At 54.1% G+C, this 16564-nt stretch overlaps 2 protein-coding genes across 14 annotated transcripts in view; one reads left to right on the plus strand and one right to left on the minus strand.

Annotated features, from left to right (window-relative positions):
• Positions 1-3302, plus strand: part of PLEKHG3 (pleckstrin homology and RhoGEF domain containing G3) — a 40529-nt gene extending 37227 nt beyond the window's left edge. For all 12 annotated transcript variants that reach the window (XM_081047701.1, XM_081047704.1, XM_081047694.1 and 9 more), the window contains one exon: positions 425-3302. In XM_081047701.1, the coding sequence (XP_080903827.1) occupies positions 425-1158 (734 nt within the window). In that variant the 3' untranslated portion in view covers positions 1159-3302. The remainder of the gene's footprint in view (positions 1-424) is intronic.
• The window catches only part of SPTB (spectrin beta, erythrocytic), a 116659-nt gene continuing 103382 nt past the window's right edge, over positions 3288-16564 (minus strand). For both annotated transcript variants that reach the window (XM_081047691.1, XM_081047690.1), the window contains 4 exons: positions 9002-9261; positions 6824-6997; positions 6539-6581; positions 3288-6371 (listed from right to left, as the gene is read on the minus strand). In XM_081047691.1, the coding sequence (XP_080903817.1) occupies positions 6204-6371; positions 6539-6581; positions 6824-6997; positions 9002-9261 (645 nt within the window). In that variant the 3' untranslated portion in view covers positions 3288-6203. The remainder of the gene's footprint in view (positions 6372-6538; positions 6582-6823; positions 6998-9001; positions 9262-16564) is intronic.

Consider the following 16564-nt stretch of genomic DNA (forward strand, 5'->3'; position numbering starts at 1 on the left):
AAGAACCTCTACTAAAGAGAGGGCTCAACCCCAAACCGAAGGCTGGGGTGAGGCCCTGGCACCTGGTCTAATGCCTCGAGGCCACTCGTGCAGCCCTGGTTGAGCCCTTTTACTGCCCTCGCCCAGCCTTTCCTGTGCAGCAGAGAGACCTTTGGAGCAAATGTGGCCATGACCCTCTTCTCCAGGAGAGCAGAAGATCTTGTCTTTCTTCCTTTGACTCTCAACCCCTTGTCCACTGCCTTTTCTTTATTCTTTCCATTTCCCTTTGATAAAGGGGCCATAGATGATAAATGAGAGGTCTCTTCTATCACCCACCAAAATTCCATCAATCAGCCTTGCCTGGGAAGTGAGTTGAAGGCGGCTCAGAGCCCTCACTTCCTCTCCTCCTGCCCAGTGATTCAGGCAGCTCTCTCTCCCCTCACAGGTAGGAGAAAGCCAGTGCTGTCCCTCTTCAACCATGAGCAGATGCTGGACCAGGAGCACAGCCCGCCTAAGCCCTGCTCTGCTGGGGAGACGTCACCACGGCGTTTCTCCTTCAGCCCCTCTGCTGCCAACTCAAGGACCAGCTCGCCTGGGGCCCGGACCTCTGCTCGAAGCCCGCTCAGCCCCTTCGACACTGAGACCTTTAACTGGCCTGATGTCCGAGAGCTCTGCTCCAAATACGCCTCCCATGATGAGGCGGCGCAGGCTGAGGGCAGCCGGCCCCGAGGTCTGCCTGTCAACAGGAGCCGCTCGGTGCCAGAAAACATGGTGGATCCCTCTCTGTCGGGCAGGGTGGGCCGCTGCTGCAGCCTGAATGCCAAGAGGGGCCCGGCGAGCCCAGAGGCCACCCAGGCCCAGCCTCCTGGGGTGTTGCCCCAAAGTGGGCCAGACGCAGAGGAGGCCCTGTACGTCACCGCGGACCTCACCCTGGAGAACAACCAGCGGGTGATTGTCATGGAGAAGGGGCCCCTGCCTCCCCCTGCTGTGGGGCTGGAAGAGGGCAGCGGGCAGGGACTGAGCTCACTAGCAGCCATGGTAGGGCAGGGCCAGGATTTGCAGATGCCTGCAGAGTATCGGCCAAACGAAGAGGCTCCCCGGGAGCCAGTGGACCCCAGCCAGCAAGGCAGAGTGAGAAACCTGAGGGAGAAATTCCAGGCCTTGAACTCCATAGGTTGAGCCTGAGTCCTGGGAGATGGGGAGGAACCTTGGCAGACTTGCCCACAAACCTGGGCTCACCCTGCTCACAGCAGTCCCACCCAGGGCCCTCAGAAAGACTGCTGTACTCCGCAAGTGCCATCTGTGAACGTGCTGGCACTCCTGCAGGCTCACGGCGACTTCCACAGGCCCAGACTCTGAGGCCAGTGTGGCCACTTCCCTTCCGTATACCTAGTTCTTCTCTGGTAAGAAGCCAATATTTAAGCTCACCTCTTCCCAGGGAGAGCAAGCCGTGCTCAGGCCTCCGGCGCTGTCTGGCCACTGCCAGACTGAGGAGCCCAGCCAGAGGAGACGGGGTGCTGGCCTGGGGAGGTTTTGCTCTTTAACTGCCTTTTCTTAGGATCCAGGTGGGAACGAGGTCCATAATTTATTGCTTTCCATTCTGTTGTGTTTGTGTGCACGCGCGTGTACGCGTCTGTTGTTGATTCCCTTCCCGTAAAGAATGTAACGGACTCAGTTCAGGTACTTTTGTGGGTTGTTTTGCTGCCCCTGTGGTTGTCGCTAATGTATACACATTTCATTATTTGCCAATGGTGCAATAACCACTGCTGACCAACTTACCTGTGTGTGGCCTTCTTACTGGGCCTGGCTGGGGTGGGGAGAGTTGATCGTGGCCAGGGGTGTTGGGGAGATGGACTGCTTGCTGGGGCACCAGGGTGCTCATGGGGGAGGGTGGCAGGGGTTTGAAAGGTATAGGAAGGGACTTGTTTTCTTGTTAGTCTACTCCCGTGGACTTCTCTGTCTGTCTACAACGTCCTGTATGGGGGCAGGGGCGTCATGCCAACCTTTAGCTCTTTTTCTCAAGGGCCGAAGTTGGACTAAAAGAAGTGTGTGTGTGCGGGGGGAGAGGGGCACGCTGAATGGAACATTTTTCTAATAGGAGTTTCCCATGTCTGGTGCCTTTTACTCTTCTCTCCCTCTCACTCCCAGGAGACATCCTCGAAGGTGAGGAGTCTAAACTTGAAGCCTAGAAATGTCTTAAGGTGGTTTGCAACTGGGTAAAGAGTGCAAATACATTTTTTCTGGGGTAGAGCCTAAGTTTTCATCCCATTCTCCAAAGTGTCTTTGATTCAAAAGGGCTAAGAATGCCTCATTATTTCTAGTTGAGTTTTCTGCCTTTTCTCCATGGTGGACTAGCTTTGTTTTGCCCTGTTTCTTCTGGCTTGGGCCTGGGACGAGTGGGGCTGCAGGACCCAGGTGGTAGAACTGTCCTCAGGTGTCCCCACGGGTCTGCTGGCTCAGGGCCATGAGCGTCTTCTGACCTAGGAGGATGGGCTGGACCTGAAGATGGGTGTACGGAGTCTCTTGAGCTCAAGGGAAGATCAGAGGCAAGTGGAGCCTCTTCTGGGCAGAAGCAGACAGGGCAGAGCTGGCCTGTGTTCTGTCAGCTGACCTGAATGTTCTGTGGCAACTTCCACAGTCAGGAGAGAGCTGGCTTCTACCAGGCAAGTAGCCATGACGTCCTGGAGTAAGTCAGGAGACCCAGGTGTCGGTCCCAGCCCTGCTATTACCTAGCTGGATCACCTACACTCTTGCTTTTCCCTCATCTGGAAATTGAAGGAGGTGGATGGTTCGCTGTGCCTCAAACTCTCTGACTCAGACTCTTCAGCGGGTGGGGCCTGGGAAATTGTAGCAAATCCTTTCCCCTGGTGATCCTTACACAACCATCGAAGTCTGTCAGGGAACCTTGGGCCCGCTCAGTGGTTTCACTGGCTTCCCCTTAGAATTATCACTGGACTTTTTCAGAAATGGCTATGCCTACTTTCCATCCACCCAGACCAAATGAAACGTCCCCTTTGGAGATGAACCCCAGGCCTGGCGATTCTGGTGATTCTAATGTCCAGCCAAGCTCTGTCCCAAGCTCTGGGGAAAGGCCTGCAGCAGGCCCCCGAGAAAGCTTTTCTCGGTCTCAGGTGAGGCACAGGACCTGGGTGCTGGCAGAGTTGTCCCATAAGATTCTCCGGGATAAGTCAGCCTGGCTGTCTCCGTGGTGGTCTTGTGGACACAGCTCCCTCCTTGCTCACTCAACTAGCACTCCTTGGCCCAGTTCAAAGGGAAACAAGCCTTGTAAAATAAGAAATGGAGAGAAATACGGAGCGTTATTGATTTATTAGAAAAACTAGTAAATGGGTCTCCTTCGTTTGGTGGAAGCATGTTTGAGCAGGTGGAGGACAGGGCCCCGCTGGCCCAGATGGCGTGGTCTGTGCTCAACAGGGTTGCAGTTCTCTGCAGCCCCCTCCTCCCTGAGCTTGCTTTTTCAAGAGATGGAGCCATGTGGTCCCCTGGGACTCTGCCCCCTCCCGCTGAAGAGAGGAGAGGGACCTAGGACTGTCCACGGGGACCCCAGTTGCCCTCTGATAGGCAGGAAAGAAGAGTGGAGTGGTGGGGAGTTGAGCCCTCCACAGGCCTCCTGGTATGGGTACTGGGGGGCGGGGAGGGAAGCCCGAGAAGGCTCCACACCCCCCGCCAGCCAGTCAGCTGAGGCCAGGGCAAGGAGAGGGAAAGAGGGCTGCCTGACCACGTCCAGAAAGCTTCCTCTAATCTGCCCTGGGAGGAAGCCTGTTGTGCTGGTGTGGACTGGAGCTTGTCAACCTAGTTTGGGAGCACTGTTAAAGAAAGGACTGCAGAGTAGAAAATGGAAGGAAGAAAAAAATAGACCTTGCCAGGGCACCAGGGGCTTAGCCCCCATGTGGCACAGGCTCCCAAAGCTGGGCGCTTGCTATTTCAGTTCAGTTAGTTGAGGGTCTTGGGTGACATGGGAGGGATGTGGGAGAAAGTGACAATAGATGGAGGGTCACATGCAGCTTGCTGCCCATGACCAGTCCGGGGGACCTGGGTGGTGAAGTCCTAGCGCTTCCTTTGGGGCCCTTTCATTCTTGGGACTGTGGAATAGCCTGTTGGAGATTCCTTACTCAGGTGCTACTTCAGCACACATGGAGGGGGAGGGTGGCCCCTGTCCCTGGCCTCCCTCAAGACTGGCCTAGGGAAGCAGTGGAGAGACACTCTTGCCACCACCAACCCTTCAGCAAGGAACATGCCCTCTGCCCTGGAGCAGGACATACCCTCAGATGCACCAGAGATCTTTATTGCCAGGTGAGTATAGTCATCTTACTGCCTCTTGCCTTGGTTCCCCCAAGTGTCAAAAGAGACTGGTGAATGGTCTATACTAGGTTCCCTGTAGGTGCAAAGAGGGCCATAGGGTTAGGTGTACAGAGGCCAAATGAAGCCCCTGGCTACAGAGTTGGGACCACCTGATCTGGAGATGTCAGGTGCCATCAGAGAAATTCCCTCCCGTGGTTCCTGTCTGCTGAATTCAACTTCACCTTGACATAGATTTTGATCCTCAAGATGTGCCTGCACTCAGGGCTCCTGGGAAGGTCTGGTAACTCCCTCTCCCTGTGGTTTCTGCCCGATCCTCATCCACTTCTGGAGGAATCATCTGTGTCTCTAAGGCTCCTTCCCATGGGGAAGGTGATGGAAATAGCAGCTGCAGGCCCCAGGGACCTTTATAACCTCCCCAGGAGAAATGCCTACTGCTCCCAACCTCAGCCTTCTGTGGGAACCTACCCCCAGTTAAGATGCTGGGCTGCAGCTGTATTGCTTTCAAAGAGTGGTGGAAAAATCGTTGTGGAATGAATGCCCTCTTCCCCACAGAAGTCTGACCCTAGCAGCATGGGGAAGGCTATTCCTGCGGATGTAGGTTCCAGGGCCCCTTTGGCTGTGCTTGGGTGGGGGGTGGGGGGTTAGCCACATGGGTGATTTCTGCACCCGTGTGGCTTCAGGAGAAGCTGACCAAGGGCTGCCATAACATGGCTTTGGCCTCAGCATTTGTCCCAGCTGTCCAGGGGTTGTGTTATGTGGGTGGTAATACCCAGGGATGGATATGTTTGTCACCCCAGGGTGATAGGTCATGCACTTGGCTGTCTGTCCAGCCAGTACCCTCAGATGGTACCAGATGCAGACAATACCCATTGGGAATTTGGCTTTGGGATGCTTTACTCCAGGTGCTAGGCTGTCCATCTTGTATCTGGGGACTGGACTGTCTGTCTCATTAAGGGATCCTGGGTCTCAGTTGGATATTGCTGGTTCAGCTGCTACTGGGGGGGCGGGTCCCAGAGTGGAGAGGCAGCGCCTTAGGCAGTGTCAGGACCCATCTACCTCCTTCAGGTCTAAGCCTGAGCGCCAAGCTCTAACTTCAGTTTTAAAAGGAACAGCTGGAGAGCTTGCTCATCCTCCATTCTAGAACCTATGGTGGTAGCGAAGGGTGCTGGAAGGCCCAGGAGGTGCCTTGCACTAAGGACCCACCGGCCTTGGAGGGGTTCCCCTTTTTTTTTTTTGGTGGGAGGAGGAGGGATGTGGTGGCCCCTGAGGTGAGTCCCAGTTCTGAGGAAGCCCAGGGAAGCCCATGATGTCCCTCAGTCCCCACAGCACTTTTCCCAGAGCCAGGGCCCTGTGGGCCCACCTGAAGGCTCCTTCCTCGCGCCCCAGGAGCGGCTCAGGCATTTCCAGTGTCCTCTTCCCTTTCCCTTTCCCTGGCTGCACCCACGTGGGAAATGACCGCAAATAAGACTCTGTGGGGGTGGGCAACGCTGGAGAAACCCCATCTGCCTTCTCCAGCTTTCAAGGGGATTGGGGGGCTGGTGTGCCCTTAGCCCAGGAGGTGGGGAGAGGAGGGCATGTGCCTTGGAAAACCGTTTTCCTGCCCCCAGGATGGGAGGCCCCAGGGCCCCTGTGGAACTAGGAGTCCCTGTCCCTGTAGTCGCTCTGTGGAAGGTGGGGAGCAGACATCGGCCGGGTGGGCGAAGGCAGCGATTGCAGTGCAGCGTGGGCTCCGGAGCCTGGCCCGGCAACGCGGAGCAGGCAGGCAGCAGGCAGCGGGCGGCAGGCGGGCGGAGGGCCGGGTGGTGGCTGAGGTCACGCCACAGGCACCCCGGCCAGTCCCGGGCAGCCGAGGGAGGCACTGCGGCACCCGCAGCCCGGCCCCACCTGTGGGGCACCGTGAGAGGCTACTTCTTTTTGGGGAAGAAGCTGAATCTCTTCTCCTTGTCTTTTTTGCCGAGGTTTACATCCGGGCCGGCGTTGGAGGGCAGGGGCAGGCTCTGGGCCTTGACGCGGATGCTCTGGGACTCGTTGATGGCGGTACTCACACCCTGCAGCCAGGACAGCATCTCCTCCTGCAGGGCAGGAGGGTCAGAGCCCCACGCCTCCCAGGGCCCCGCAAAGGATGGGGCGGGGCGCCCTAGGACCGCCCATTCTGAAAGAGCCTGAGGTCCAATGGCTTGGCTCTCCTTCACCTGCCCTTTTGTTAGCAGGGGTCTGGGCGCGGCTGCCCTGCACTTACCTCATCCTTGCCGTGGAAGAGCCACTCACTGCCATTGCTCAACCTAGGAGGACAAAGGGTTTCCCGCCATGTGGCCACCTTTGGAGCCCTCTACTTGGGCAGAGGGATGGCTCTGACCCCACAAAACCCTCTGAGAGGTAAAAACCCAGACCATCAGCCTCTTTGATTTGAAAACCCCCTGAGGGACAATCCAGCCCTGGAGCTGGTCCCATGTGGTGGGCCCCTGTCTAGCCACTAATGCCCAATGAAGCCACCAGGAAAGGCAATGGGCAGGAGGGACCTCACCTCAGCTTGAAGACATGCTTCTTCTTCTTGTAGTTGGCAGCAATCTCACAGACGGCATGTCTCAGGGCCAGGGGCTCCTCCCCGTGGTAGGGCGCCCCCAGGGCCACGTTCTTGGCATCTTTGTAAAACGTCAGCTCGCTATTCCTGAGCACACAGTACAGGTTGTTCCAGGACCTGTGGAGATGAGGACAGCCCTGTTACAGCATCTCTAATCAGTTCCTACAGCTATGCCTCGTTTTCATTCCGTCATTTTTGCCTTGATAAATAGTAATACACTTTACTATAAAAAAAGGAAATAAAAATCATGTAATTCTACTACCAAAAGTTAACTATTGTTAACATTTTATGTATTTCTTTCTAGTCTTTTTTCTGTTCACATATATAGCTTAAATTGGATTATACTGTGTATCCAATTTTATGTCCTGCTTTGAAGCTTAACACTGTATTACGAGTATTTCCCCATAGCCTCAAATATTTCTTGAAAGTAATTTTGAATAGCTCTATGGTATATCCCATCAATAATCCCTTTATTGGTGGACCTTGTGATACTGGACATTTAAATAGCACAATTTAAATAATGTGATAAACATTCTTGTGCCTAAATCTTTGACTGTAAGTCCTGTAACTCTGATCTTACCTTGACATACATTTCTAGAAGTAGAATTATTGAGTCTAAGACGAACAGTGTAAACTTTTCAAAGCATTTCCACATCCGTTAGCATATTTGATTCTCACTATAGAACTGAAGTGAATAGAGCAGGATTTTGTTTTGCTGGTTGTTTTTTGTTTTGTTGATAATATATGCCCACTATATACCAGCATTTTCTAGAGAAACATATTTGTGCAAATGAAGGCTCATTTGACCTGTATGTTTGGTGACTACAGGCTTATAAGCTAAGGTGTGGGCTAACCTGAGCTCCTTCACTGACAAATGGGAAACATGTTGCATTTTCACAGTATTGAAAGCAGAGAAACATTAAGCTTTTCTTCCTTCCTCCTCTTTCTTCCTTCTTCCTCCCTCCTTTTGAAGGGCAGGAAGGTAGAGAACTAGTCGGGCACATAGGGAGGAAGGACTGGAAGGTCAGAGAGAGCACGTGACCTGCACAAGGCTGGTCACTTTATAAAGCCAGGTTTTCTGATGCTCAGCTTGGAGCTCTTTCCTCTAGGCCTCACCACCTTCCTTGAGCTTATAGCAAGTAAGGCAGTTGCTAAGAAGGAGCTGGATCTTGGAGTAAAATCCTGCTTTGAACAAATGACTTAACCTCTCCGAAACTCTGTTTCCCTGTCTAGAAAATGGAAACCTCATTACAGGGTGGTTGTGAAGATTTTATCAGTCCTAATATAATGCCTGGAACATAGTAGGTGCTCAATAAATGCTAGTTTCCTCTTTCCTGGTAGACTCTTTATATAAACAATAAACCTCTTCAGGGCAGCAGGTGCCCCCAAATATTTTGGAATTTGAATTAGCTTTGGCGTGGTCCCCTGGACAGACTCTATGCTGCCAGTTGGCTCTGGGAATCTGACTGGCTCTAACCTCTTGATTCTGCCCTGTTTCCCTGGACCCTGGACTGCTGCCTGAAGGCAGAGGCCCCCAGGAACCTTGGGTAGAGGCATCCCTGGATGGACCAAACCCACAGACATGACTGCCTCAGGGTCAGGCAAGGACACGACCTTTGGATGAATTCCTCAAGGTCACAGTCACTGTATGACAGCATGGGGAGGAACCTCCAGAAAGCACCAATGTCAACCCCACTTCTTCTTCCTCTCCTATTTCACAGCTGGGAAAACTGAGGCTCAGATTGGTTAAAACATGGGCCTTGGTCAAGGGTATGTTCTTAGTGCCGAGAGTGACCTACCTGTTGTTACCCAGCCCAGGGCTAAGAACAATAGTGTTGTCTGAGTTCCTGCTCTGTGCCAGGCAGGGTACCAAAGAGGCATGCTATCATCATCACCCCCATTGACAAATGGGGAAACTAACTCAGGCTGAGTAACTTGTACAAGATCATAGGATGCGAACTTGGGACCAGAACTTTCCCCATCATGCCAAGCAACCCCTGGGCTTGCCCAGAGGTGTGCCCAGGAGCTCTCAATACTAGAGGCAGAGGGTACCCTCTCCAACACATACCCACGTTGCCGAGGCTCCGTTGGTGAAGCCCTGGGAGCCCCTTCCCCACGCACCTGTTGGATGCCTTCTTGTTGGGCCCCTCCAGGTCGTGCTTGCGGCCCAAGTAGCCCTCCATCTGCACGCTGTGCCCGTGGTCCTGGGCCGGCAGCGTTGTAGGCTCATCACCCTCACTCAGAGGCGTGTGCAGGACCGTAAAGAGAGGCTCGGTGGCGGGCCTCTCATCCCCACCGGATTTCTCCTCCTGTCCGTCCTCAGGCGGCCCCGGCGGGGGTGGCGGCTGCAGGTCCTGAGGCCACTGCCTCTCTTCTTCCCCCTGCTCAGGGGCACATGGGAGGAGCACACCTTGCTGGGGTTTCTGCCCCAGGGATGACCACTCAGCAGAACTGGGAAGCCAGCAGGCCCCCACCTGGCCTGCTTCACTAGGCTCGGTGCACATCTCTGGCTCCATTGCCACCCCCCACCCCCTGCAATCTAACAGCAACAGATTCTTAGCGTGAGCTGAAGGGGCCTGAGTGATGATCCCATCAGGGGATACAGTTCCCATGCTGTGGGCAAAGCCCCAGCTCAGCCCGGCCCCAGGCCTCTGCCCCTGCTTCAGCCACATACTCCAAATCCAGCTGAGTTCTATAAGGGCTCCGGCAAGATTTCCTATGAAAAAAGGGGTCTGGTGCTAAGACAGGTTTGAAAAACACTAGTACGAGCTAGGATGTTGAATGGAAACTCTTCTGTTGCCTTCCACTTGTGTCTAAAGCCTCAAAGCTAAAGGCACCAAGCCCTGTGTTTCCCACATGACCTTAAAAAGGGAGGACCCAGACTGACTGGTGCTGCTCGCATCATTTAACATGGATTTGTTGGAGTAGGACAGTGGTTGCTAAACCTGGCTGCCTTTTACAATAACCTTGGGGGCTTTAACATAATATGCCCAGACCCAACCCTCAAGATGTTGCGTTAACTGGCCTGGATTGGGGTTAGCAGTTTGGTATTTCTTAAGCTTTTCACGCACTCTCGTGCAGTGGGGTTGACAATGTCCTGTAAGGAGTCACTGCCCCCGGGAGAGGCTGTGGCTGCGTCGCCCTGCAACCCGCCCAAGCTGAGTGCGGGGCCTCCAGTGGAACCACACACTGTATGTCAGGTGCTCGCGATAAGGGGAAACAGGCCTCCCATTCCCCAGCTGGTACCGCCTTCTGCAGAGGGCTTGCTGATCGGCCCTTGTGCCTGCCGCAGCAAAGGGAAGAGGACAGGGCAGATTGCGGTGGCAAGGGACAGCCAGCCTCCTACTGCCAGGTGGGGCAAGAAAGGGGAGGTCTCCTATGTGCCAAGTGAGCACCGTGGAAGGCAGTCTAGCTTGAACCTTATGGCCACAGGCCTGACCTGCTAGAGACCTTGCAGCACTAGGTGGGAAGGGTCCTCCAGGTCCCCAAGCAGGCCACGTCTGGAAGGATGCCTGAAGTACCAAGACCAAGGGCATCGACAGCTGAGGAGGGCCAGAGCCACCCCGGAGAGTGGAGACTGCCCCCTTTTCTGCTCCCTACTCCAACCACCGAAGATGGAGGGGGGCCCAGAAGAGGGTTGGGGAGGAGCCAGAACAGACCCTATGCTCTCCATTGTGGGTCCTTTAGACATGGGCCAAACCCGAAATAGAGGAATGGATGGATGATGGAAGGATGTAAGCCCCATATTGGACATCAGCTTGAAACTTTAAACTGAAACAGACTGGGGAGACTTTTTAACAGCTAAAATCGACCAAGGTCTGCCTGAGATGGCACTAAGGAATGGGAAGAGAGGCTCAATGGAAATGTTTGAAGACAGTGCTTGGAAGATAAAGCTGGTCATGTTTGTATGCCATCAAATTAGAATTGTTCACGGGGCGGCCGGATGGCTCAGTTGGTTAGAACGCGAGCTCTCAACAAGGTTGCTGGTTCAAGCCCCCTGCAACTAAAGATTGACAACGGTGACTAGGCTTAGACCTGAGCTGTGTCCTCCACAACTACACTGAAGGACAATGACTTGACTTGGAGCTGATGGGTCCTGGAAAAACACACTGTTCCCCAATATTCCCCAATAAAAATTAAAAAAAAATTAGAATAGTAGTTATAAGTTGGGGTTCCAGTAAGATCTCATTTAAAGAAATGGTTACATGACTGGAAATTTTTGGAAACTGCTATCCTAGTCTAATACCTTCAATCTATGAGAAAACCTATGCTCAGGTCAAGTGACTCATCCAAGATTAGCTTATAGGTATTGGAGGCAGTTAAGAGCATGCATTCCAGAATCGGACAGGCCTGAGTTTTTAATCTCATCTTTAGGGCTCTCTTCCTTTGCTGTCTTAGAATCCCTTGAGAGCTGTGGTCAGGCCACACTCATCTTCATGCATCTTGCTGTATTTCATCTTCGAGTCTGCAATGAGCCAGCATTGGCCACAGGATTTGAGGGGCCAAAGCCATGTCCAGATCATCCTCTAGCAGGGAGTAAGGGCAGGAGTGGCAGGGAGGGGGCTAGGAGCCGGAGTTTGGGGTCCTTCTGTGGACCCGGTCAGGCCAACCCTCTGATCTGGGTATAAAGGTGAGGGAGGTGGATTATTACAAAAAGTGAAGCCTCTTTTCATCCCTTACCTTTCCATCTGGCTGCGCTGCTCCTCTCAGTGTGGGCCACAGCCTACCCCGCCTGCCCTGGGGTCCCAGGAAGATGCCCTGGCAGATACGGGGAGGGAAGCCCAGCAGACCCTCACAGCCACAGTAGCACCTCTCATCCAGCCTCTACCCTGCTGGGACTGGTCTTGCTAAAGACCTATCAGTCCACATTTTCTCCCTGCACTTTCACTTCCATTCTCCTTCCTTTCTGGAACTATCCTCTGAAAATAAAGATGGGTTTTTCCAGGACTGCCTCCCAACTTAATCTCACCTTTCTTCTGCTTCCTCCTATTGGGTGCCTGACCCACATTCCCTGGCAGGGATATTCAGAGGACACGGCCAATGTGATCCAAAGTTAAACGACTGGTTCATAGGCTGGCTTTGGAAAATGGGGATTTTCCAAAGTGCGCAAAGATTTCTTCTGTGCTCTTGATTATTCACATGAAGACAACTTAAAATAAACCCTGCTCCCTTTCCCCTGACGGCCAAGGCCTGAGGGGGAGTCAAGAGTGAGGGTAGGAGGTGGAGGGGTTTTGCAGCTGCTGCCTTTTCCAGGGCCCAGGGCTGGCAGGGCTTCTCTTCCTCCTGGCCTGGGGGAAGGGATGCAGATGAGAAAAATGGGGGCATGGTTTAGGTAGAAGGGCTCTCCTTTCCCAGGGGTAAATATGCTTTGTGACATCTTATAAGAGAGAGCTGGGGATGGAGGGGAAAAGGTGAAAGTTCTGCTGCTGCCCCTGGAACCATGCTATTCTGTGCTATGGAGAGTCTGCCTTGCCCAATAGCAGAGGAATTGGGGGACAGCACAGCATGAAAAGCAGGCGCTGGCTACTTATGTGGCTGTAGAGACAGGCCAGGTCCTGCCAAAAAGCCCTGGATAGATGAGGTGGCCTGATTCTCTTCCACCCATTCTACAAGGCTGAGAGGCCTGCTACTTTCGCTCTCAGGTCATTTGGAAGGTGCACAGATTATACCCATACTGCTGAGGGCTACCCAACCCAGAGACATCACCCAGAGGAGCTGGAGGACCCTCGGAAGGGAGGACCAGCTGCTTGGAGGGAATTCTGGGTGTCAGGCTGGGATGGTCAGGGAGTCTTACACTATAAGTGGGACTGACAACGTGAGGGAGAATGGCCCAGGGTGGGGGTCTGGAATAAGGGGAGGTGCTGCCTGCAGCATGGAGCCACGTTCTCTGGTTTGGGGGATAGATGGGCAGGGGTGGGGGAGACGTCTAAGAGGGCATGTGCACTGGCTGCTGGGATCATGATATCAGAGAAGGGCAGGTGACAGATGGCGTTGGCTGCTGGTTGGGAGGAAAAGGCTCAGACAGGAGAGCCTCTTATAGGGTTGCAGTCAAACGGAGAGGCCTCAGCTCCTGAAAGGTGGGGGATGGCCAACTCAGAGTCTGGTAGGCTTGACTTTTTAGGGTCCTGCCTTGCTGGGAAGCTGGCTCGGGCTGGGGTAGCAGGCAGAGAGCTGAGGGTCTCCTCCACAAAGCAGGTTCAGGAAGGGGAGGGGAAATGGGCAGGATGGGCGCATTTCTCTGGACTGAAGGAATCGAAGGTGTACTTCCAGGCCCAGCCAGCAGGTGGCGGAGGGAATAGCACACAGACGACTAACTCTCCAGCTCCCAAAAGAAAACCTGGTGAGTGACCACAGGGTCTTTTGGGGGTTCTAGACGATGCTTGGTGAACCCAGATACACTAACAAGAAAAGAAACACAAGTGAGGGGGCTTCTCTGTAAAGGAAATGCTGATAAGAACAAGGACGTAAAGATGCAATCCAGAAAGAGATTGTTCCACCTTAGCCACGCAACGGTCATGCCCATCTATGTCACAGCAAGGACTCGGCCCAGAGAACGTGTGCGGGGAACCTCAAGGGAGGGGCACACCAGGAAGTTTGGTTTGGGAGGACTTAGGTAAGGGATGCTAGAATTCATACGGAGGATGTTTCTTTTAAGAGATTAATGTCTGCTTGAAGAATGGAGAAAACAAAATGAAGGGGAAAAACGGAGACTTAAGTAATCACCTGCTAGATGCCAGATGTTCTGCCTTCTCTCTTCCAATCCTCACACCCTCTCTGAGAGGCAAGTGTCCTCACTGCTCCGATTTTACAGATGAGGGAAACGGGGGTCAGGGAGAATGAGTAACTTGCCCACAGTCACACAAGTGCGTGGAAGGGTGGTCCCAAACTCTGTGCTCTTTCTGCTAAATTCTGCTGCAAGAGGTGGTACTATTGCTCCAGAGGAAAGTACCTATCTGATGGGGTTCACGGTTTAAATGAGACGAGCTCGGCTTATGTAAGACACGTGGCTAATCTGCTGAGGCAGCGTGATCACGGCAGAGCCACACTGGAAGGGGCCAGGAGCCGGGCATGGAGCCAGATGAGACCTATTGCTGAGGCCTCGGGGAACCCAACAGCGCCGGGGAACTGCGGGGTGGTTCCCCAGGAAGCTGGCCACTTCTACAGCTGAGAGGTTTACCCTCCCAGCATCTGATGTCTGCGTTCTCCTCCTCTGCATGAGGGTGAGAGGGGCTGCTGGCAGACAGGTTGAGAAGGCTGTTCAGAAGACACTTGTTTGCAAGAAAAGAGATGGTTTGTTGAGAGCACCCAAAGAGATGGCAACGTACGGTGAGACAAATGTCTAAAGAAAGGAGAAGCTGCTGAACAGGGGAAAGAGTGGAAGGAGCTGAGGCTGGAGCAGGCAGTGAGGGGTCCCAGGGTTGGTGGCAGGGATGGTGAGGGGCTCTCATGAGAAAAGTGAATCAACACTGTGCTCTCGGGGCTAGCTGAGATGACAGCTGGGGAACCGGGGAGGACAATGGATGGGGACAGAAAAGGCCACCAGGTAAAGTGAGGGGAAATGGAGAGGGGAGTGTGCAGGGCCCCCTTGGACAGGGAGGAGACCTAGTCCACCAGCATCATGGGCGGCAGAATTAGGCTTTCTGGGGAGCTGTCTTCACCATTCCCACTCCTGGTGTGGGCTCTCCTGGTCCCTGCCCTGGAGGAGCTGGTGGCTTGCTTGATTGGCATTAGAAAGACTGAAGAGTTAGAAGCCCCTGCCCCCACCCGGAGGCCCCACCCACCTGTCAAATGGGCAGCTTCAAACCCTATTTCTGAGATACCTTGTGTTAACGGAGTCTGTCCCGAGCCCATCAGTTTCTGGGATGCTCTGAAACACAGCTTGGAAGAAAGAACTGGAGAGGGGCCTCTAGAGCCGCAAGGCCAGGAAGATTGTCTGACCACAGACAGACAGCTGGGCACACCCAGCATGGGACCAATGTCCAGAAAGAGCCTAGAGCCAGTTTCTCTGGGGAGCCTGGAGTAACAGGGCTCTGGGCCAGACTGCAGGCAGACATAGCCCTGCCACGCTGACTCAGGCATCCTGGGGAGACAAGGACACGCCCAAGTTTAGGGGAAAACTGAACTTCTTTCTCGGCCTGGTCTGCTCACGATTTGCATTCACTGCAAAATGCCTGAAACAGCAGCTCAGTTGGGCCTCCCAGGGGGAGGGGAAAGGGATTGGGAGAACTTGCTCAGGCAAGAAGAAACACAGCTGCTGCCTCCACACCCACATCCCTTCCATCCAAGGACGTCAGAGCCCAGTCTCTGGCTGCTGATTAAAGCTCCAGACTGCCTGCCCAGGAGGCCACTGCTGGGGATGGGGGTGAAGGAGTTGCCCAGGATTCCAAGGGGCTGACAGCAGCTGGAGCCAGCCAGGCACTGGCTGCAAGATGTCCTGGCTGCACCCCAGTGCCCACTAAGCCCCTGGGGCACTGGCCCTCACACTCTCCAGTGCCGGTGACTCCCCTGAAGCCACAGAAGCCTCTAAGACTATGGAAGGGAGAGGCAAGGGGCCGAGACGTCTCATCTTTGGTGTTCATTCCTAACGAGAAGCTCCGTCCTCTCTCCTAGGAAGCCGGCGGCAGGCAGTCTTGGAAGGTCATGGTCAGTGCTGTCTGTGAGCGCCTGGGTGAGAGTTTTCCCTGACAACCGGATGAAGGGGCCTGATAGTGAATGGCACCCAGGCAGCTGCTTTCTGGAACCCCCTTGCACCCTGGAGTCCTGACACACACAGATTGGATCCAGCCTTGAGGCTCAGAAGCAGACTGAGCACGACTGCCTCAAACCATTACCCTGAAGACAGACTCTTGCTTGCCACAGTCCCTAGGAGCACCAGGCCTTTTCAGGGATGTCACTTGCGTTGTCACAGCAGCCCCCCTGGGAGAGTTCCTAGCTCAGGCCCCACCACCCACCACAAAGCCAGGAACAGGTAGAGGGCACAGAAGGTGTCCCAGGGCAGTTGGCTGGGGACCCTTAGGCTTGGGTGACTTGGATCCTTGGCGATATCATTTCTGCTCTGTGAAATCAACCTCAATGTGTCAAATAGTCAATATCTCACCACCGTCACACTGAGGATTCTGAGGCACCCTGACGATGAGGACCTTAGGGGGACACCCCAGCCCTTCCCAGAGCCACACCCAGGATGAAGGGGAGACACTTGAGGCAGAGGGTGTGGGGGTGAGGGCACCCCAGACAGTGAGAGGAAGGGGAATGGCTCAGTCTGCTGCCAGGCCCCCCTCTCGTTCCTGGGGCTGCCATCAGAGCACTGACCTTGGCAGGAGCCGAGGTCGAACCCTGCCTCTCTTCCCCAAACAGGGACAAAGGCAAACTCCCCAACCGTTTGCCTCATTCTTCCCATCTCCGGCCTCACACCCACTGGCACCTGACAAACACGAACCAGGTTCCCTAGAGCTACGGAGGAGACGAAAAGAGAGAAAACCACCTTTTCCCCACCCCTCCCTTTATTCAGGAACATTGTTGACATTCAGGAATGTTCTGGACTTTCTGTAATCCCGCAGAGGGATCTTTGTAAGACAAAGAGACCCAGGCAGATTAGGTGGCTTGTCTAAAATCACATGGGAAGTTCCCTGCAGAATTCAGGACTAGAACCCAACGTCCTGACTTCCAGGCCAGGAGCCTGGCCTG

The sequence above is a fragment of the Rhinolophus hipposideros genome, assembly GCF_964194185.1.
Source record: "Rhinolophus hipposideros genome assembly, chromosome: 5".
NCBI classification, from domain to species: domain Eukaryota; kingdom Metazoa; phylum Chordata; class Mammalia; order Chiroptera; family Rhinolophidae; genus Rhinolophus; species Rhinolophus hipposideros.